The sequence below is a fragment of the Notechis scutatus genome, unplaced genomic scaffold (genome assembly GCF_049901735.1).
Source record: "Notechis scutatus isolate UNSWTSFEM ecotype Mainland unplaced genomic scaffold, rNotScu1.2 NSCUCTG29, whole genome shotgun sequence".
NCBI classification, from domain to species: domain Eukaryota; kingdom Metazoa; phylum Chordata; class Lepidosauria; order Squamata; family Elapidae; genus Notechis; species Notechis scutatus.
Genome location: NW_028263112.1, coordinates 138,406 through 159,311, shown reverse-complemented (window position 1 = coordinate 159,311; position 20,906 = coordinate 138,406). Strand labels below are relative to the sequence as shown.

Below are 20,906 nucleotides of genomic sequence, written 5' to 3'. Positions count from 1 at the left end.
TTAGGGTCCAGATCCGCATAAAAGCCCCGAGGCGTCTCCCGGCCCCAACGGGGCAGAGCGCAGCCGGCAGAGCCCCCTCCCCGCGCTGGCGGTGTCACATGGAACAGTCCTCTTAGGGTCCAGATCCGTATAAAAGCCCCGAGCCGTCTCAACGGGGCAGGCGCAGGCGGCAGACCCTCCACCCCGCGGGGGGGCGTCACATGGAACAGTCCTCTTAGGGTTCAACTCCGCATAAAAGCCCCGAGGCGTCTCCTGTCCCCAACGGGGCAGAGCGCAGGAGGCAGCAGAAACCGCCCCGCACTGGCGGTGTCACATGGAACAGTCCTCTTAGGGTCCAATTCCGCATAAAAGCCCGTGCCCACCCGTCCCACCCAGAGGCGGTTCACACACAGCCAGGGAAAAAACTTTTATTGAACTTGGAAAGTTTAAAAAAATAATAATAAATCCAATCCAAAGGCCAAAAAGCTCTTTGGGGCAGCACCCCCTCCCCGATCTTCTCAGGAGCAGGGCTGGGAGGGCTCCTTCTCGTCCGGGGGCAGTCCACGAAGTCCGCCAGCATGGCCTCCGTCTCATCCAGGGGTCCGGCCTGAGGAGTGGGGGGAGAGGAAAGAGGCGCACCGTCAGCTGGACCCCACGGCTCAAAGCCTGCCGGGGCTTGGAACAGGAGCGGCCAGTCGGGGGTGGGTGGGTGGGGGCCTTCGAGGGTTTCTTCTTCAGGGAGCGGTCAAGACTGACCAGAAGCCGCAGCTTCCCCCCCCTGCTGACCAAGAGGAACTGAATCAGACACCCCCCTCCCCCAATGCTTGGACCCCGGAACAACCCCGGCAGGAAGGGCCGAGTGAGGAAACCCAGAAGCCCCACGGAGAAAGGCCGCTTCCCCTCCCCAAGGCGAGGGTGGCCGAGGAGGCAACATCGGGCCGGCCTTGGTGGGGGCAGGCGAGCCGATCTCGCCTGAAAGGGTGTGTGTGGGGGAGGTGCCCCTTTGCTCTCGAACCCAGAGCCCAGCTCCAGCCCCGCCAGCAGAGCCTGGGCCTCATGCCCCCTCTCACCTCTTCCTCCTTCACTTCCACCACCTCTTCCTCCGGCGGCGCTGCGGCGGCTTCTCCGGCTCCCCCTGCCCGGCGGCAGCGTCTGGCCCGCCCTGCGCCTGGTCCCCGCTGGAGCCCGCCTGGGCGGCCTGTTCCGGCGGCAGAGACCCCGCGGGGCTGCCTCCTTTGGCTGAGGGGGCCCCTCTGGCTCCGTGGGGGCCCCCGGCAGACCGGGCCCCTCCGGCAGGGGAGGCAGAGGGAGAGGCTGGGCCCCGGGGAGCAGAGGCAAGGCCGGGTCCTCCTCCGCCTTCAGCAGCAGCAGAGGCCCCGCCGTCCGCTCTCCCTCCTCCTCCTCCTCCTCCTGCTGCTCCTCCTCCTCCTCGGGGGGCTGGAAGGCTTCCTCCTCCACCTCCATCAGCAGCCCGGCTCCTCCGTCCTCCTCCTCCTCCTCCTCCGGCAGCTTCAGGGGCCCGTCTTTCACCGGAGGCAGGAGCGCCGGAGGAGGCTGGTCTTCGTTCCTTCGGGCCAGAGGGGGAGGCAGCCCCATCTCCTCTTCCTCCTCCGTCAGGCCTTCCTCCTCTTCCTCCTCCTCTGTCAGGCCCTCCTCCTCCTCCTCCTCCTCGTCAAAGTCATCCTCCTCCTCGTCCATCTCCTCAAAGTCCCCCTCCTCTTCATCAAATTCTTCCTCCTGGGGGGGGAGAGAGAAGCTACTGAAACACACACACACACACACACACAAGCAGCTGCCCTGCCAAGGGACCATCCACGCTCCAGCCGGGACGCCACCATCGCTGCGCTCCCCCTCCCCCTTTGGGGAGTCCTCACCTCCTCCTCTTCCTCATCCAGGAACTCTTCGTCCTCTGGGAAGTCTTCCTCTTCCTCCTCCTCCTTCTTCCTCGCTGCTGTTGATGTTGATGACCGTGGGGTCCTCCTCCAGCAGAGCAGGAGGCAAGGGGGCTTCGGCGGCTACGGCCACCGGGGAAGACGGCAGGACCGGCGCTGCCGGGGCAGGCGGTGGGATCCCCAGAGAAAGGGGGCTGGGGGCTCGGGGGGCTCTCCTCACAGGCCACCAAAGGGGGCGTGGGGAGGAGGAGGGGGGCGGGCGGGCGGGCGGGGGGCGGGAGGAGCGGGGACCGGGGCCGAGTTCGGGGCACTGGCGGCCTTCCCCAGCTGCCCCTTGGGCACGATGACCACGCTGTCGTCCGAGTCGCTCTCCAGCGAGATCTCCACGTCCTCCTCTTCCTCCTTGTCGTAATGGACGAAGACGGAGCGACGCAGCTTGGCTCCGGTGGCCAGAGCAGCCGCCGGCGGTGCCCGGGAGGGAGGGGGAAGGGGCTCCTCGGGAGAAGGCGGGGGGCAGAGGGGGCGGCCAGCCCAGACAGGGGGAGGCCCAGCAAGCCGGCAGGGAGAGGCCCAGGGGCCGGAGGGAGCGGCCGGAGGGCAGGGAAGGGCCCTGGGACGGCCGGGCAGAAGGGAGACAGGGTGGCAGCCGCCGCCGCCGCCGCCGCCGGGGAGACCTGCGCAGGAGCCCGGCAGGTGGGCGGGAGGGGCAGGGAGGGGCAGCTGCAGGGAGGGCACCCGAGGGTGAAGGAGGGCGCTGCAGATGACGGAGGCCTCCGTGCAGAAGGAGGAGACCTGCAGGGGCGAGAGAGGCGGGATGCCGGGCAGGGGGAGAATCCGCAGCCCTCTCGGCAGCCCCGGAGGAGGAGGAGAGCCGTTCGTTCAGACTCCCCTCCCCTCCATTCCCGCAGGGAAAAGCACGGACACCAACGCCCAGGCTGGGCCCCGCGGCAGAGCGGGAAGGTCCTGGGCTCTTCAGCCCAGTCCCGCCAGGGCTTCCTCCATCTCCCCCACCCCCCCCCCGGGGGGAGAGGAAATCGGCTGCTCACCAGGAGGTTGGGATCCGTCCGGCCCTGGCTCAGCAGCCGGAGGGCGCAGTGCAGAGGCGGCGGGCAGGAGGGGCGGGCGCCAGGCTGAGGGCCAGCAGGAGCCGGTAGAGTTCGCGTCCGGCAGCCGGCGCTGGCGTAGGGGGAGCCCAGGGGCAGGTCGGCCTGGCCCAGCCGGATCAGCAGGGGATGGCCAGCTCCTGCAGCCTCTGGGGATGGAGGGTCTCCTCTCAGCAGGAGCAGCAGAGCGCTCCCCTCCCTCGGCCACAGGGCGCTCCCCTCCCTGTCCCGGCCGCCTGGGCTGCTGCCGCTGCCTGCCATCGCCCCCCCGCCCCCAGGGGATGGGAACCGGCCTGGCTCACCGTGTGCAGCTGCTCCCTCATCAGGCTGCCCGAGAGGAGGACGGCCCGGCTGAGGCCTGGAGAAGAGAGGAGGTTTGCCTCAGGGGGGGGCCTGGCCCAGATGGGGGGCTCCCCTTCCAGGCGGGACAGAAGAGGGAGCCCGGTCTGCGCCCCTCCCTCCCGCTCCAAAAGCCGAGCCGCCTGGCGGAAAAACGTCACCTTGCAGGGCTGCCAGGCACACGTCGCTGTTGGCCTGAGGGTCGTGTTTGCGGAACGGGCACCCCAGTCCGCCCACTGGAGACAGTTTGGCTTTCTTGGCGGCGCTGGGCTTCCCCTCCAGGGCGGGGCTTGGCTGGATCTGGGGGGGGGAGGCAAAGCACGTGAGGGAGGGCAGCCCCGCCCTCTGGCCACCCCCAGGGGAGAAGAAGGGGAGGGGGCTCACCTTCAGGGCGTCGCTTGGGGGCTGATGTCGTGGATCAAGTGTCCCAGCAGGGCGTCGCTTTGGCTGCTGTGCCCCAGAAGGACCCCAGAAGCTGCTCCGGCCACTTGAACCCACAGATCCAGCACCTGGTACAGCCGGGCCCGAACCGCACTGAGGAGACAGGGATTGGGGGGGTGGGTGGGTGGCACCCGTGTGAGGTGGCCCAAGGCCCAGAGACCCTCCCCCACCAACCTGTATGGCCGCTGCAGCCCAGGGAGGGGAGATCCTGGCCGGCTCGCCACGTGTTCAGCACCTGGGGAAAGAGGCGGACGAGGGCTCCCGAAACCGCACCAAGCGAGGCCGCAGCTGCGGGAGAGAGAGAGAGAGAGAGAGAGAGAGGCCGCCTGCTTTGAAGATCCGGCACGAGCCTTCAGCCCCCCGTCAACCCCCTTCTCCCCTCCCTCATCCCCGACTTACGCCAAGATGAGGGCAGCCAAGAGATCCAGGGCCTCCAGGTGGATCGAGGGAGCAGCAACATCCGGAGGGTCCGTCCCCAAACCAGCTCTGAAAGCAGGGAGGGAAGGGTCAGCCAAACCCCCTGTCCTGTCCTGGGGTGGGGGGCTCAGTGCTTCCAGGGGGCCTGTTTTGCGCAGAACCGGCCCGGCCAGCTCTAATCTCAAAAGCCCTTCAAAAGCTATTCGAATCCCCTCCCCCCATTACGACGTGCTCCCTCCTCCTAAGACCGCTGGGCGGCCCTCGCCATCAAGACCCAGAGGGCCGGTGGGGGGAGGGGGTGTCCATAAAGGCCTGCTCCTGCGGCCCAGAGGCGGAGGAACCTTCCTGGGCTGCTCTCGTCCCCAAGGCCCCCTTCTCCTTTTCCCTTTGGGCCCCCTCCTCACCATGCTCTTCACCGAGACGTCGAGGGCTCGGCAAACGAGGTCCAGGATAGCCTGGGCAGGGACCGCCACGGGCGCCCAAAATCGTTCCTGAAAGAGAGGAGAGACGGGCAGGTCGAGACGGGGGGCCCCCAGTGTGGCAGAACAGCCGGAGGGGGGGGAAGGGGAGGGGCAGCGGGTTCAAGGCCCGACCTTAGCATCCGGCAGAGGCATTTGGCCAAGCCCGCAAAGCGGCGTTTGGCCAGGAGGAGCGGGTTGGCCTCGTCCTCCCACGGCGGCAGCGGCACCTCTTCTCCAGGGCCGTCGTAGTGCAGCGGTTCTGAAGGGAAGAGCGGGAGTAAGCGCTGGGCCGTCGGCGGCTCTCCCCACCCGCCCCCCGCCGATGGGAACGCAACTGGGCTCAAAGGAGGCACCTTGCCCCGAGACAGGCGGGTCCCGCAGAGGCCCTGCTGAAAGCAGAGGCCGCTAAGCTCCCGCCGGGACCAAACGGCTCGGCCTTGCGAGGCGGAAACAGCCGGAAGGCCTCGATCACTGACGTCCCACTCACCCGTCTCGGCCCCCTCGTACAGCCTGCCCAGGAGGCGGTGCAGGGTGGCCACCAGAGAATGCGCTTGCTGCTCCCACGACTCCCGGTACTTGAGCCCCTGTGCGAATCCTGCGCCCAGGGAAGGCAGGAGCGCGTAGCACTCGCAGGCCAACTTGGGGGGAAACGGCAGGGTTGGCGTGAGAAGCCGAGGGGCAGAGAATGGTCTCTTCCCACCACCGCTGCCCAAAAATCCCAGCACAGCACCAGGCGCCGTGCTGAGGACTAGCGCCGTTTGGCCTCACAAGCTGAAGGTGGCCAACAGCTGACTACAATTGAAGGGGGAGGAAAAGCAAGTGCAACGCTAAAACTTTGCACTGACTTCAAAAAAAAAACACATTGTTTTATAAGTGTTCCCATAGAAGCATGATACCTATTGGAAAAAGAATGTGTCAAATGTTTAAGACTGAAATGAATATTAATTTTAATGATAGAGTTTGATTGCTATGGATTATTGTTTTAATGACATTATAAACTTATATTTTTTTTTTTAAAATATAATACGCAGCTTTAGAACGTACTAAGCAGAATCCGAATGAAAATGATGTATTGTTTTAAGTGTTCAATTTAAGGGAAAGACATAAAGGCGTCATACTCCTAATTATAGTTATCTCGCAAAGTATGAATGAAAAAAATTATAGTCAAATAATTAATAGTGATACTAGGGTACTCAATTTTTGATTGACAATATGAGTTATTATGCAACGTAACTGTAATTGAGACTATGAAACGGATGCGCAAAAAACTTGTAAGCCAACCGACACACTGCTTGTACATTTATGAAAGAAAGCTGGATGTTTTTATGTTTTGTCTTTAAAAATCAATAAAATTGTTTTTTAAAAAATAAAATAAAGGCGTCATACTCCAATCAGCAATTACAGGAGAAAATTTTGTGTTAATGAGAAAAGAGAATAGACCACTGGAACAGAACAGAACAAAGGACAGAAGGATAATGATTTAAACGGAGAGGAAATAAATAAAACAGAATTAAGAGAGTGAAAAGAGAGGAGAAGCTATATAGAAAATGTAGAATGGTAGATAAAGATATTAAATAGTATATCAAAGGGAGCGTGAATTTGATTTCACGTCTGTACAAAAAGATGTCACCTGGGACTAAGCTGCTTTCCAAAAAGAGGTTTTATGGTTTCATGTTTTGTTGGTGCATGTTTATTGAAAATTAATAAAATTCTTAAAATAAATAAATAAAACCATTGCCACCCCACAGAACCAAACCGGTCCCCACCGGGCCGAGCGTTTACCTGCTGCAGGTGAGGCGTTTCGACATCCATGCAAGACAGGAAATAGGTGGCCAATTTGCCCTGGGGGGTGAAAAAAAGGCGGCCAGTGAGCAAGCGAAGGTCGGAGCAGCAGCGGCTGTGCCCCCACGTCCGTCCTACTCCGCGCCCCGGGCAACTTACTCGCAAGGAGCCACAGGCTCGGGATAAAAGCTCATGCACGCCTGGCATCCTTCCAGGACGGGCAGCTGGCACTGGGGGGCAAAAAGGGGGGGAGAGGAAAGGAAGAGGTCAGCCTGGAGGGGAGAGGGGGCCACCACCACCCCCGGGTTTGGGAAGGGGTGGGGTGGGGGTCTCACCTCCGGTTTGAGGGCCAGCAAGGAGGTGAGGAGTCCGGGAATGTGGTTGGTGCCGATGTCCCGGGCCACTTCGGGCAGCTGGGCGGAATAGCGCAAGAGATCCCGGAGAACCGGGACAGCCAGCTCCATGGTGGCAGGCGGATCCTGGGACTTGGGGGTGGGGGGGGGGGGGGGTGGGGAGAAAAGGCAGCGGGGTGAGGCAGGGCTCCCGTCTCGGAGGGGGGGACAGGGGAGGAGGCTCCCCAAACTCACCTGGAGCAGGTGCTGGAGGCTGCGCAGCCACCCCAGGCAGTTCTGGGCGAAGGTCTCCGCGCCGCTCTCCGTCACCAGCAGCGACAGCAGGCAGAGGCCCTCAAACCTGACCGGGAGAGCAGAAAAGTCAGCCGGCCAGGTGGACCCGGGGAGGGGGGGGGAAATCATAGAGTTGGAAGGGCCCTTGGAGGTCATCTAGTCCAACCCCCTGCTTGAAACAGGAGAGCCCATTCCAAAGATTATAGCCTCGGATCGAACTCACAGCCTCTCGAAGTGGGAGGCGAGAGCTCCACCTCTAGGCCGGGCGGGGGGGGGGTGCGGGAGGGGGAAATCATAGAAGAACAAGAATCGGAAGGGGCCTTGGAGGTCATCTAGTCCAACCCCCCGCCCTCAAATGCTGGAAGGCTGCTCTCCTGTCTCCCTGGTCCTTTTGTTCCTTCAAATCAGATGAAAGTCAGATGAACAGAGATGGAAGGGACCTTGGAGGTCATCTAGTCCAACCCCCTTCCGCCTTCAAATATTGGAAGGCTGCTCTCCTGCCTCCCCTGGTCCTTTTGTTCCTTAAAATCAGATTATGAGTTGGAAAGGATCTTGAGGTCATCTACTCCAACCCCTTCCGCCCTCAAATATTGGAAGGCTGCTCTCCTGCCTCCCTGGTCCTTTTGTTCCTTCAAATCAGATGAAAGTCAGATGAACAGAGATGGAAGGGACCTTGGAGGTCATCTAGTCCAACCCCCTTCCGCCCTCAAATATTGGAAGGCTGCTCTCCTGCCTCCCCTGGTCCTTTTGTTCCTTAAAATCAGATTATGAGTTGGAAAGGATCTTGGAGGTCATCTACTCCAACCCCTTCCGCCCTCAAATATTGGAAGGCTGCCTCCTGCCCCCTGGTCCTTTTGTTCCTTAAAATCAGAGTATGAGTTGGAAGGACCTTGGAGGTCATCTACTCCAACCCCTTCCGCCTCAAATATTGGAAGGCTGCTCTCCTGCCTCCCTGGTCCTTTTGTTCCTTAAAATCAGATTATGAGTTGGAAGGACCTTGGTCATCTAGTCCAACCCCTTGCCATCAAATATTGAAGGCTGCTCCCTGTCTCCCCTGGTCCTTTTGTTCCTTCAAATCAGATGAAAGTCAGATGAACAGAGTCGGAAGGGGGCCTTGGAGGTCATCTAGTCCAACCCCCTGCTTGACCAGGAGTCTCTCATTCCAAAGATTATAGCCGAGGATCCAACTCCCAGCCTCTCGATCGGGAGGCCAGAGCTCCACCTCTAGTCCACCGGGGGACGGGACGGGACGGGACTCACCGGGTCTTCACGGAGCCCATCCGGGCGCTGCTCAGGACCAGCAGGCTGCTCAGCGACGAGGGCGACGCCTGCAAGGGAGGGACGGGGAGGCGGGAGAGACTTTCAGGTCGGGCCGGCCGGCGGAGTAGGGGGTGGGGGGAGGGAAGGAGATCGGCGCTCTGCACGCGCGCAGGGGCTAACCCGCCCGAGCCAGCGAGCGCTCACCTGCGCCTGCGCCCCGCAGTCCCGCGCGCAGCGCACCAGCCCGGCCAGCCCCGGCGGCGGCGGCGGCGGCGGGGACGAGGCTCCCGGGTGAGGCGGCGGCGGCAGCAGCAGCCCCACCAGAGCCTCCAGCGCCAGGCCCGACGAGGGCGCCAAGGGCGGCGAGGGGGAGGCGGCGCTGCCGCCGCCGCCGGCGGACGAGGAAGAGCGCCGCCGCCGCCGCCGCCGCCGCCGCCGGGAGACGAGCAGGAAGAGGAGCCGCGACGCCCCCGACCGCCGCCACCGCCGCCGCCGCCGCCATCGCGTCTTCCGACTGCGCCTGCGCGCCGCCCGGGGAAAGGGGGCGGGGGCCGCCTTGCAGCGCGGGGCGTGCCGGGAAGAAGGCCCCGAACGCCGCCGCCATCGCGTGTGTCCGCCAGCCTCGGGGCCGACTGCGCCTGCGCGCCGGCCGGGGAGAGGAGGGGGCGGGGCCGCTTTGCAACGCGGGGCATGCCGGGAAGAGGGCCCCGAAGGCCGCCCGGCCCGCCCAGCGAGGAGAGGCCTCCGCCACGCCCCGAGCCCTCCCTCCCGTCCGCCCACCGCGGGGACGCTCCCCCTCCCCGCCGAGTCCCGGGAGGGTTTTGGGAGGCGGCGAGGAGGGAGGCCCGGGACCGGGGGCGGCGTGGGCGGGGCGTCGCCGGCGATTGGCTGCTTGGGCGGCCACGTGACGCTGGCCGGCCCGGGCATGGCTTCCCTCCGGTCCGCGCCGCCCTCCCGCCGCGCCGCGCTCTCCAGAGCGGCCCCGCCAGTAGCAGCCGCGGCAGCAGCAGCAGCCGAAGCCCCGGCGCCGGCATGGGGGAGAAAGCGGGCACCAGGTGGGGCAACGGCGGGCTGCGCAGCCCCGAAGCGGCCCCGGCCCGAGCAGCGCGGCGCCCCTCCCGCTCCCAAGCCTCGCCTCTGCCCGGTCCGGATGATGCCCGCCGGATGCCCGGAGAGACCGGCGGCTTGCAGACGAGGGCTGGGCGGGGGGACGACGGGCGTCCAGGGCCCGAGGGGAGCCCCCTGCCCTCCCGCCGCCCCTGGACGGCTCTCCTGGTCCCGCGGGCGTCGCACCTGCTGCCCGGCGCCCCCGTCCTCCCCTCCGTCCTCCCCTCCCGGCCGGGCCAGCTGTGCTTGGGGGACGGGACTCCGGGCATCGGGGCGACGTGCGTGTATGTGTGTGTGTGGGGGGAGTTGTGTGTGTGTTGGGGGCTTACTTCTGCCTGCCTACATCCTCTTTTTTTTCCTTCCTTTTTTTTTTTCCTGCCGCAGAGTTTTCAAAAGTCCAGCCCCAACTGCAAAGTAAGTGTCCCCGGCTCCGGTTTGGAGGAAGGGAGGAGCGGGAGGTCCACGCCAGCTGCTTTGCAACCCCCTCCCTCCCCAATTTCGCCTTTGCAGGGGGAGGGCAGGCGGAGCGAAGGGGGCCGGGGGGTCTAGGCTGCTCTTCCACCCACCCTGTCCCTGGCTCCCCGACTCCTGAAGGGGCTCCTGAGGGCCCAGGGTGAGGCTCCCCCTCCATCTCCTCCTCCTCGTCCTCCTCGGTGGTGGCTTCCTGTCCTCTTCCTCCCCGCCTGGCCAGCTTCCTTCCTCCCTGCCTGCCTGAGAGCTGCTGGCTGGGGGCCCCTGCAAGGGACAGGAAGAAAGCGGAGCAAGCAGGGTGGTGGGGCCCCTCTATGGGGCAAGGGGGGGTCTTTTAGCCCTAGGGCTGTGCTGCAAGGGCTGGGGGCAGGCCCCCTCCCCTGAGGAGGGGCCCTTGGGCAGAGGAGAGAAGGGAGGCGGGTGGGGGGAGCAGGGCGGGGCCGGGGTGGCAGCTGCGGTGCTGCTGGAGGCTTGTTGACACCCAGCATCTCTCCCTGGCGAGGCTCCTGGGCCAGGTGGGTGGCTGCTGCCGTGCCGTCCCCGGAGAGGCGAAGCCACAGGTGCAGGCAAACCTCAGCGGGATGGGGAGGGGAGCTGCCCTGGTGACTGGAGGGGGGAACAGGATGGAGTCCCCGGAGCTGGGCCAGGTGTATCGGAAGCATCTGGGCAGCCGCAGGTGTTGGACACGGGGGGAGGGAGGGGCTTATGAGCCAGAGGAAAGGTAGCTGCAAATCCCCGTGTGCAGCCCCAAAGGGCACCGGCCCGAGCAGCGCTCCTGCTCCGACCCGGGCCGCGGGAGGGGAGGGGTCCCTCAGGAATGCGGGGTCACCATCCCCTCCCCTTTGTCTCCGCCAGCTCACTGTTTACCTGGGGAAGAGGGACTTTGTGGATCACCTGGACAGAGTTGACCCCGTTGGTAAGCGAGAGCAAGGCACACGTAAGGAAGGGCCCCCAGGGAGGTTTCCTTTGCAAAAACAGGAGGGCAGCTGGGGACAGAGAGAGGCCGATCTAGGTTGTGTTCCCCAAGGAGGGTGCTGCGTTCAGGTGTTGTTGGTGGTGCATCATCCTGGGAGGGTCCTGGGAGGGTGTGTGTGGAGGGGTGGAGACGCAGAATTTGGTCTAAGGGTTCGGCCCAGAAATGGTTACGCTGAAACTGTCAGTGGGGGGGAGGGGCTGCCATTTCTGGGGGGGGGATTCATTGCCACAGGGCTGTGTGGTTGTGAAAGGCAGGGCCCGGTGGGTCACCCGGGGGTGGGGCCCATGAGGTGGTGGAGCCAAGAGTTTGCTCTGTGCTTCTTGTCTCTTGACACCCCCTCCTTCCCTTTCCTCCTTTCTCCGTGTCAGACGGCGTCGTCCTGGTTGACCCAGAATATCTCAAGGACCGGAAAGGTGAGTCCAGCGTCCACTCGGATCCTCCCCGGTGGGGAGGGGTGGCTGCGCTTGGTCTGGAAGAGGCAAGGAAGGGGGAGGCCGCCAGCCTGGCCTACACAACTTTCCTTCCGTCCGTCCATCCAAGATGGCTGCCTTTGGCCCTTGTGGGAAACAGCCCGGGGCCCACGGCCGGCCTCAGGGAACGGACGCTGGACCATGAGGCAGATTTAAAAGTGGGGGGAGAGGAAAGGGGACCTCGCGGCCGCCGTCAGGGACACGGAACCGTCTCCGGCTGCCCTTTGAGGCTCTGAGCTCAACGGGCCCCTGAAGTCTTCCTCACTCGGCACTTCGGAGTGGCCACGAGCCCGCTGGCCTCCAGGGAGCAGGGCCTTTGCTCTCCCGCCCTCTTAACGCAGCCTCCTTCCGGGCCAGTTTTCGTGACGCTGACCTGTGCCTTCCGCTATGGCCGCGAGGATCTGGACGTCCTGGGCCTCTCCTTCCGCAAGGACCTCTTCCTGGCCTCCTGGCAGGCCTTCCCCTCTGGAGGGCACCCCGAGCCCCTCACCCGCCTGCAGGAGAGGCTGCTGCGCAAACTCGGGGCCAACGCCCACCCCTTCAGTTTCATGGTAAGCTGGCCGACCCCTCCCCCTCCCCGCAGGCCCTTCCGCCCCCCTCCCGAGGGGGCTGCTGTTTGTCCCAGACGGAGCGAAGACCCTCCAACGCCCCCGCCATCCCCTCTCCTCCACAGATCCCCCAGAACCTGCCGTGTTCGGTGACGCTGCAGCCGGGCCCCGAGGACACGGGAAAGGTGGGTCTCGGGGTGTGTGTGGTGGCAAAGGAGGGGGGGGGTTCAGGCGGGAGGAAGGAAGCCCCTCCCCCTCCAAAGTGATAGGACTGGCCCAGCCCTGAGACCGTCCCTTTCTCGGCAGGCTTGTGGCGTGGACTTTGAGATTCGGGCCTTTTGTGCCAAAAACCTGGAGGAGAAGATTCACAAAAGGTGGGTGAACGGCCATTCCCCCCCGAGCCAGCAGGGCGGTTGTAAAGCAACGCTGCCACCCCTGCCTGGCATCGGCCTCTCGGCTGCCCGCCTCTCCTGGCATCTCCTTACCAACCCTCTGCCTGGGCAGCTGCCCCCAGCCCACTGCCACCACCAGGGATGGTGGAGCTGGCTGACGGCGGCCTCTGGGCTTTGCCCCCTGCTGACCTCCCCTGCCGGCCACCCCCCAGGAACTCCGTCCGCCTGGTTATCCGGAAGGTCCAGTACGCCCCCGAGAAGGCCGGCCCGCAGCCCATGGCGGAGAACAGCCGCCACTTCCTGATGTCCGACCGTTCCTTGCACCTGGAGGCTTCGCTCGACAAGGAGGTGAGATAGGCCCTGGCAGAGCCGGGAGGGGAAGCCCGCGAGCCGGGAGGGGAAGCTCCTCTGCGCCTGACCGAAAAAGGAAGCGCCGCAGGAAACTGACGCGGGCTTCGACCGCTCTCTGCCAACTTCCCCAAGTGTTGCAATCCGCTTCCTCGCTTGGGATCGGCGGCCTCTGGGCTGCTAGAAACGAGCCTCTTAGAAAACAAACGCCATGGAAGAGAAATCAATCAAGGGGTGGAATAAAGGAGGCTGAAGGCAGCCGGAGTTTGCACAGGGAACCGGAAAGCCCGTTGTGAGGAATTGCCAGCCGTGAGCTGCCACGGTCCCCAGCAAACTCAGCCCGAGGACCGGTCGTCCTGGCTGGGGAGGGGCGGGGAGGGGTGGGTGGGTGTCCGTCATGCAGGGGGCCCGACACGTCGGTCTCGTTTTCCTCCCGACTTAGCTTTATTACCACGGCGAGCCAATCAGCGTCAACGTTCACGTGACCAACAACTCCAGTAAAAGCGTCAAGAAAGTGAAAGTGGCCGGTAGGGGAAGGGCGGCCCTGCTGGCTGGAACCCTGACTTTTTGCCGGGTGGGGGGGAGGAAGGGTTGCTCAGCGGGGGGAGGGGTGTCCTCTTATAGGGACCTGGAGCAGAACTTGGGGGGTGGGGGGCCCTCAAGGAGGCCGAGGATCCTGCAGGGCACGTGCTGCCTCCCCCCCCATCCCCTGTTGGGGAGCGTGGGGGGGATTCCTCGGCCCTTCCCTGGGTTGAGCGGGGGAGGGGGGAGGGTCTCCCCGACTGACCAAGTGCCTTCCCTTCCGGCAGTGCGGCAGTACGCAGACATCTGCCTCTTCAGCACCGCCCAGTACAAGTGCCCCGTGGCCCAGATAGAGCAGGAGTGAGTATCCCCCCTCCACAGCGAGCAAATGTTTATTTATTTACATTTTGGGGGGGGGGTCAAGTGATTATAAGATAACAGGTATAAGTAAAAACAGTTTTTAGAAAAACACATAGAAACATAGAAAAATAAAAGAAACAATGGGACAGGGACGGTATAAGTACAAACATGGTTATGAATACATGAAATACATTGAAGAAATATATATAAGATACATAGAGGATACATATAAGAAAAATAAATAAAAGAAACAATAGGACAGGGACGCTATAAGGATAAACATAGTTATGAATACATGGATACATATAAGAAAAATAAAAGAAACAATAGGACAGGGACGGTATAAGTAGAAACATAGTTATGAATACATGAAATACATTTAAGAAATATGTATAAGATACATATAGGATACATATAAGAAAAATAAATAAAAGAAACAATAGGACAGGGACGCTATAAGGATAAACATAGCTATGAATACATGGATACATATAAGAAAATAAAAAGAAACAATAGGACAGGGACATAAGTAGAAACATAGTTATGAATACATGAAATACATCAAAGAAATATATATAAGATACATAGAGGATACATATAAGAAAAATAAATAAAAGAAACAATAGGACAGGGACAGTATAAGGATAAACATAGTTATGAATACATGGATACATATAAGAAAAATAAAAGAAACAATGGGACAGGGACGGTATAAGTAGAAACATAGTTATGAATACATGAAATACATTTAAGAAATATGTATAAGATACATATAGGATACATATAAGAAAAATAAAAGAAACAATAGGACAGAGACGGTGGGCACGTTGGTGCGCTTATTCACGCCCCCTACAGACCTCTTAGGAAAGAGGTGAGGTCAATAGTAGACAGTCTGAAGTTATTTATTTTTATTCAATATTTTGTTAAATATTTATTTGATTTGTCAATCGCTTACAAGATAACAGGTATAAGTATGGGCATAGTTATGAATACATGAAATGGATACGAATAAGAAAAATAAAAGAAACAATAGGACAGGGACGGTAGGCACGATTGGTGCGCTTATGCACGCCCCCTACGGACCTCTTAGGAAAAAGGGGTGAGGTCCATAGTAGACAGTCTAAGGTTAAAGTTTTTGGGGTTTGGGGAAGAAACAACAGAGTCAGGGAGAGGATTCCAGACGTTGACCACTCTGTTATTGCTCAAGCCTATTGCTGAAGTCACCAACGTGCCCACCGTCCCTGTCCTATTGTTTTATTTTTCTTATATGTACCCATTTCATGTATTCAGAACTATGTTTTTACTTATACCTGTTATTTCCTGCAATCGAGTTTGGTGTGGTTTCCCTTGAGTTTGTATCTATCGTTTGCTCTTGTGTTGTTGTGGTTGAAGCTGAAGTATTGATTGACAGGGAGGACATTGCAATGTATGATTTTATGTACTAAGGGGGAGTAGTTGTAGGTTTTCTAGGTCTAGGATTTCGAGTCTGGGGGCATAAGGTGTTATTATTCATAATATTCCCTTTCAGAGCCCTGTGTGGGCCCTTCTCCTTCCTCTTCCTCTTGTTAGACCTGGGTGGGTGGGTAGGAAGAGGCCTGCATTTTCCCAGCTCTGTCCAGGAAGGACAAGGGATGTGTGTCTGCTTGTGTGTGTGTGCGTGTGTGTGTGACCCGCCTCACCTGTCTCCCCCCCCTGCCAGAGACCAGGTGGCCCCCAGCTCCACCTTCTGCAAGGTTTACACCCTCACCCCGCTGCTGACCAACAACCAGGAAAAGCGAGGCCTGGCGCTGGACGGGAAGCTGAAGCACGAGGACACCAACCTGGCCTCCTCCACCATGTGAGCCATCTTGGCCCCGGGGGAGGGGAGGGAGAGGGAAGGGGGGCGGCAGGCCGGAGCCCTGCAGGCTCTGGGTTTGTGGGGGTGCTGCTCCTCAAGAGCCTGGGACCTCTGTCTCTCTCTCTCTCCTCTGCCTGCCAGCGTGACGGAGGGCATCAACAAGGAAGTCCTGGGCATCCTGGTCTCCTATCGGGTCAAAGTGAAGCTGGTGGTTTCCCGGGCAGGGTAAGTCCTCGGGGTGGAGCCGGGGGTCGGTCGCCTGGTCTTGGGGCCCCAGGGACGACCCACGGCTGCTTCTCTCCCCGGCCAGGGACGTGGCGGTAGAGCTGCCTTTCGTTTTGATGCACCCGAAGCCGCCCGAGCAGCCCTCCCCGACGCAGCTCCCAGCAGGTGAGGCCCCTCCCCTGCCCCAACCCCTCCCACGGGGCCCATTCTCTCCAACCGCTTCATCCCTCCCCCCTCTCGTCCTTCCCCAGATATGCCAGAATCGGACGCGCCGGTGGACGCCAACCTGATCGAGTTTGAGCCCAAGTAAGAGGGGTGGGCGGGGGTCTCTTGCGGGGGCACACTGGGGGAGGGGGCAGCTGCAAAAGCCCCCTTCGCATCAGAGGCTCTCCCTGCCTGAGCCGCACCACCATTCAGCCATGGGGGGTGGAGAGTAGATGCTGGTGCTCCCCACATTCTGGCTAATGGGCCCTTCGGCAGGCCATGCCTCCCCCTCCCCTGCCAGCAGTCGCTCTCTTCCTGCTTCAACGCCCCCCCCCTCTCCTTCCGTGGAAACCGATCTGCCCCAGACAGGACATGAAGCCACTGGAGCCGCTGCCTCGGCCCTCCAGGCAGCCAAGGGGGCTTTGGGGGTCCCAACCCAAGTTTTTTTGTGGTTTTGCCCCTCTGCGTTTCCTCCCTTCCGCCAGCAGATGTGGGGCCTCTGAAGACACCCCTCCCTCCGGCAGACGGGCCCCTCCTCCTGGTGCTCTGAGGCCGGGCTGTCTAATTTTGGGGGAGACCCTCCCCCACCCCGTCAGCAGCTGCAGTGGGGGGTGGGAGGACCACCGTCAAACACTGAATCTGCCCCCTTTCCCTTCTTCCCCCCCACCAGCTACGGGCAGGATGACGACATCGCTTCGAGGACTTCGCCCGACTGCGCCTGAAAGGCATGAAGGAGGATGAGGAGGCCGACTACTTCTGCTAAAGGGGGCCTTTGGGGCAGCCCCCCATCGCCCCCCCACCGAAAGCATCCCAGCCAGTGACCTTCCCCCCGTCCTATCGCTGTAGTGGGGTTGGGGTTTTCATGTGACTCAAATTGGGGCGGCTTCTCCCCTTCTCCCCTGCTTCCACCGCCTCCTTTTCCAAGAGGGATTTTGATGTATATAACGAGCCCCCCTCCGCCCCCCACCCTCTGTCTCGCGCACTGGAGTCATTTATTGGGCATTAACTGTCAGATGGTCCCACTTTGCTGTTGTCTCCCCCATCCACCCTCTTTTATAGCCATTTTAAACGCTTTGGAAGATCCCCAGAGTAGAATTGGGGGGCCTCCCCCCACCCGAAAAAGCGAGGATGAAGGCGGCCTTGGGTGGGTTTGGCTCCGCTGCTCCAGCCCCAGGTGAAGGAGGGGGAGGGGCACCCTTGGCCAAACCCCGCCCCCCCCACCCCGCCCCAGACGGAGCAGCCCATTGGCTGTGCTGCCCGAGCAAAGAGCAACTGAATAAAACCGTGAACTTCAACTGATTTTTATTCATTTCCGGGGCATAAAAAAGGGGGGAGGGGGGGTGCACGACGCGGCTTTTCTGCTCCGCAACATCCCTCCGGTTGGCTCATTTCCACCTGTTTGCGGCGGCGGAGGCCGGCATTTGGGGCGCAGCCTCCAAAGGGCAGAGCAGGGGAAAGAAAATCCCATCTTGGTGGTAGCACCTTGCAGAAAACTCCCCCCCACCCCACCCCGGTGGTCTTCCCGGCGCTTCGATCCCAAATCCGGAGGACTCCCATTTGCAGCCGTTTCTGGGTGCGGCTGCCTCTCCTGCCCCCCCCACAGACGGCTCCCGATAGCTGCCCTTCTTCAAGGGGAAGAAGCAGCCGCGCCCTGCAGCGGAAGAGGCAAGCAGTGGCGGTCCCTGAGACTCACACACACCACACGCACACAGACACACACCCATCAGCCACCTACCTGTCAGAGAGAGACAAGCAGTGGCGGTCCCTGAGACTCACACACCACACGCACACACATAGACACCCACAGCCACCTACCTGTCGGAGAGAGACAAGCAGTGGCGGTCCCTGAGACTCACACACCACACGCACACACATAGACACCCCATCAGCCGCCTACCTGTCGGAGAGAGACAAGCAGTGGCGGTCCCTGAGACTCACACACACCACACGCACACACATAGACACCCCATCAGCCACCTACCTGTCGGAGAGACAAGCAGTGGCGGTCCCTGAGACTCACACACACCACACGCACACACATAGACACCCCATCAGCCACCTACCTGTCGGAGAGAGACAAGCAGTGGTGGTCCCTGAGACTCACACACACAACACGCACACAGACACACACCCCATCAGCCACCTACCTGTCGGAGAGAGACAAGCAGTGGTGGTCCCTGAGACACACACACAACACGCACACAGACACACACCCCATCAGCCACCTACCTGTCGGAGAGAGACAAGCAGTGGTGGTCCCTGAGACACACACACCACACGCACACAGACACACACCCCATCAGCCACCTACCTGTCAGAGAGAGAGGCAGTGTGGTCTGAGACTTCACACACACACACACACACATCAGCCACTTCTGTGAGAGCAAGCGTGGCGGTCCCTGAGACTCACACGCACACCACGCCACCTACCTGCACACAGACACACCACACATCAGCCGCCTACCTGTCAGCCACCTACTGGGAGAGAGACAAGCAGTGGTGGTCCTGAGACTCCCACACAACACGAGACTCACACACACAACACGCACACAGACACACACACCCATCAGCCGCCTACCTGTCTCCCCAGGGAAGGGGGTCCGGATTGGGGCCGGGCTCCTCCTCCGCTGACTCGCTTCCCCTTCCAGCCACCTAGCAGAGAAACCGCCTGAGTCCTTCTTCAGGCACCCCTCACCTTCTTCCCCCGACCCCCCCAGGCAGGTGAGCTCCAAAGCCGCCCAGGGGACCCTGCCCAGCTGGGCTCCTCTGCCTACCGCCGCCTCTTCTTCCTGGGAGGAGGTGCTGAGGCTGCCGCCCCCTTCCGTCCGGCTCCACATCAGGCCTGAGGGCAAAAAGGGGGAGGGGAGAGGAGAGGTTCAAAAGGTGCAGCTCCCCACAGCTGCCCCCCCAACAAACACACAAACACACACACAGAGGCTGTGCAAAGGCTTCTGGCAGGGTTTCTCCCCCCAGCAGCATTTTAGGGGGCAGAGTGGGGCAGGTTTGGGGGGGAGGGGAGGTTAGACTGCCCGGGAGGGGGAGGGGGTCTTGCCACGAAGGGAAACTCACTGTCCAGCCTGGCCCCTCATCGCCTTGGCCAGCTTCTCCTGCAGACGGGACACCTTCCTCCGGTACCTGAAGGGGGGGGGGAGAGAAGAGAGACGGGGGAGGGGAGCAAACCCAGATTGCAGAGTCGCGTGGGGAGGGAGGGGAGAGAAGAGAGACGGGGAGGGGGGAGCAAACCCAGATTGCAGAGTGGGGAGGGGGAGAGAAGAGACAGGAGGGGAGCGTGGGGAGGGAGGGGGGAGAGAAGAGAGAACGAGGGGGGGAGGGAGGGGAGCAAGCAAACCCAGATTGCAGAGGGAGGGGGAGAGGGGAGAGGGAGAGAAGGGGAGGAGAGCAAGATGCAGAGTCGGGGGAGGGGGGGGAGAGGGGAGAGCAAACCCAGATTGCAGAGTCGCGTGGGGGGAGGAGAGAAGAGAGGGGAGGAGAAACAGATGCAGAGTCGCGTGGGAGGGGAGAGAAGAGGGGAGCAAACCCAGATTGCAGAGTCGCGTGGGGAGGGAGGAGAGAAGAGAGACGGGGAGGGGGGAGCAAACCCAGATTGCAGAGTCGCGTGGGGAGGGAGGGGGAGAAGAGAGAGAGAGAGAGAGGAGGGAGGGGAGCAAACCCAGATTGCAGAGTCGCGTGGGAGGAGGGAGAAGAGGTGGGGGAGGGGGAGCAAACCCAGATTGCAGAGTCGCGTGGGGAGGGAGGGGGAGAGAAGAGAGACGGGGGAGGGGCAGAGCAAACCCAGATTGCAGAGTTGCAGAGTCGGGGAGGAGGGGGGAGAGGAGAGAGACGGGGAGGGGGGGAGCAAACCCAGATTGCAGAGTCGCGTGGGGAGGGAGGGGGAGAGAGGGAGAGAGCAAACAGAGCAGGGGAGGGGGAGCAAGCCCAGATTGCAGAGTCGCGTGGGGAGGGAGGGGGAGAGGAGAGAGACGGGGGAGGGGGAGCAAACCCAGATTGCAGAGTCGCGTGGGGAAGAAGGGGGAAGAGAAGAGAGACGGGGGAGGGGGGAGCAAACCCAGATTGCAGACTCGCGTGGGGAGGGGAGGGGGAGAGGAGAGAGACGGGGAGGGGGGGGAGGGGGAGGAGCAAACCCAGATTGCAGAGTCGCGTGGGGAGGGAGGGGGGGAGAGAGAAGAGAGACGGGGGAGGGGGGAAGCAAGCCCAGATGGCAGAGTCGCGTGGGGAGGGAGGGGGAGCGGCCTGCCCGCTCCGCCCTCCCCCCTCCCCCCCCTCTACTCACTTCTCCTCCTGCTCCATGGCCCGGTTGACCCGGGTGGCCTCCAGCGCCTTCTCCCGCAACCAGCGGGCTTCCAGGGCCAGCCTTCCCGCCTGGGCTTCCCGCAGCATCGCCCGGGCTTGGCTCAGCTCCGCCCGCAGCTCTTCGTTCTCCCGGCCGAGCGTCCAGGCGCGGGACTCGGCCTCCTGGTGCTGCCGCTTGAGCGCCGCCGAGTCCCGGGCCAAGCAGCCCAACCTGGGCAAAAGGGGGCGGGGCAAAAGGGGCGGGGCAAAGGAGACTCAGCGCGACGCGGGAGAGCGTGCTGCAAAAAAGGGGGTGGGGGGTTCCCGCGGGGACCGGACCTGTGCAGCCGCCGGGAGGGGGAGCTCTGCGGGAGCCGGGTCCACGCCTCCCCCCTCCCCGGGGAAGGGCTACCTGGCTCGCTGCTGCCGGCTCTCCGCCTCGGCGCTCCGCAGAAGCTCCGCCAGGAGGGCGACCTGCTGCTGCTGCTCCTGCTCCGACTGCGGCGGGGAAGAGGGGAGCGCGTCGCCGGGGGAGGGGAAGGGGGAGAGACCCCCTGCTCGTCTGCGGAGCGAAGGGGGAAAAGAAAGTCGGCTCCGGTGGCGGGGCGTTCCGCGGACCCCGTCCTGTCAAACTCCCCCTCCCCTCCCGCCCGCTCGCTCGCTCCTCTCCTCTCCTCGCCCCGCTCACGTCGCTCCAGCAGGCGGCGCAGTCCGCGCAGGCGCCCTTCCCGCGCCTGCAGCTCCGCCCTCACGTGCTCCCGCCAGCCCCCGCGCCGCATGGCTTTTCCCGTCCCTCCCCCCGCCGCCGCCGCAAGGCCCGCCGGGATTTGTAGTCCCGTGGCTTTTTTTCTTAAGC

The 20,906-nt window shown here is 62.0% G+C and overlaps 3 protein-coding genes across 3 annotated transcripts; 1 reads left to right on the top strand and 2 right to left on the bottom strand.

Moving 5' to 3' along the window:
- Window positions 1–497: 497 nt before the first annotated feature.
- On the bottom strand, window positions 498–8,818 carry PELP1 (proline, glutamate and leucine rich protein 1). Its single transcript, XM_087948629.1, is given in 32 exon segments — window positions 498–532; window positions 535–586; window positions 1,050–1,097; window positions 1,100–1,203; window positions 1,206–1,716; window positions 1,854–1,917; window positions 1,919–2,057; window positions 2,060–2,341; window positions 2,344–2,551; window positions 2,553–2,663; window positions 2,918–2,991; window positions 2,994–3,033; window positions 3,035–3,111; window positions 3,264–3,332; window positions 3,475–3,613; window positions 3,698–3,720; window positions 3,723–3,847; window positions 3,929–3,956; window positions 3,959–4,018; window positions 4,021–4,042; window positions 4,150–4,213; window positions 4,215–4,240; window positions 4,576–4,652; window positions 4,754–4,891; window positions 5,120–5,270; window positions 6,415–6,474; window positions 6,574–6,593; window positions 6,596–6,644; window positions 6,750–6,899; window positions 7,002–7,107; window positions 8,301–8,368; window positions 8,505–8,818. Coding segments are annotated over 31 exon segments (3,072 nt in total). The 5' UTR covers window positions 8,321–8,368; window positions 8,505–8,818.
- A 514-nt stretch (window positions 8,819–9,332) lies between these two features.
- Window positions 9,333–17,055, top strand: ARRB2 (arrestin beta 2). The gene is given in 16 exon segments (XM_087948647.1): window positions 9,333–9,695; window positions 9,792–9,821; window positions 10,734–10,794; window positions 11,223–11,267; window positions 11,682–11,875; window positions 11,998–12,057; window positions 12,179–12,246; window positions 12,477–12,612; window positions 13,055–13,139; window positions 13,422–13,494; window positions 15,194–15,331; window positions 15,473–15,556; window positions 15,642–15,721; window positions 15,808–15,862; window positions 16,431–16,450; window positions 16,453–17,055. Coding segments are annotated over 16 exon segments (1,563 nt in total). The 3' UTR covers window positions 16,524–17,055.
- On the bottom strand, window positions 17,049–20,896 carry LOC148128662 (uncharacterized; the record flags this gene model as incomplete). The annotated part of the gene is made up of 6 exons (XM_087948627.1): window positions 17,049–17,382; window positions 18,312–18,412; window positions 18,830–18,895; window positions 20,052–20,282; window positions 20,463–20,612; window positions 20,739–20,896. Coding segments are annotated over 6 exons (1,026 nt in total), but the record flags the coding sequence as incomplete, so codon positions are not given.
- Between the last annotated feature and the right edge of the window lie 10 nt (window positions 20,897–20,906).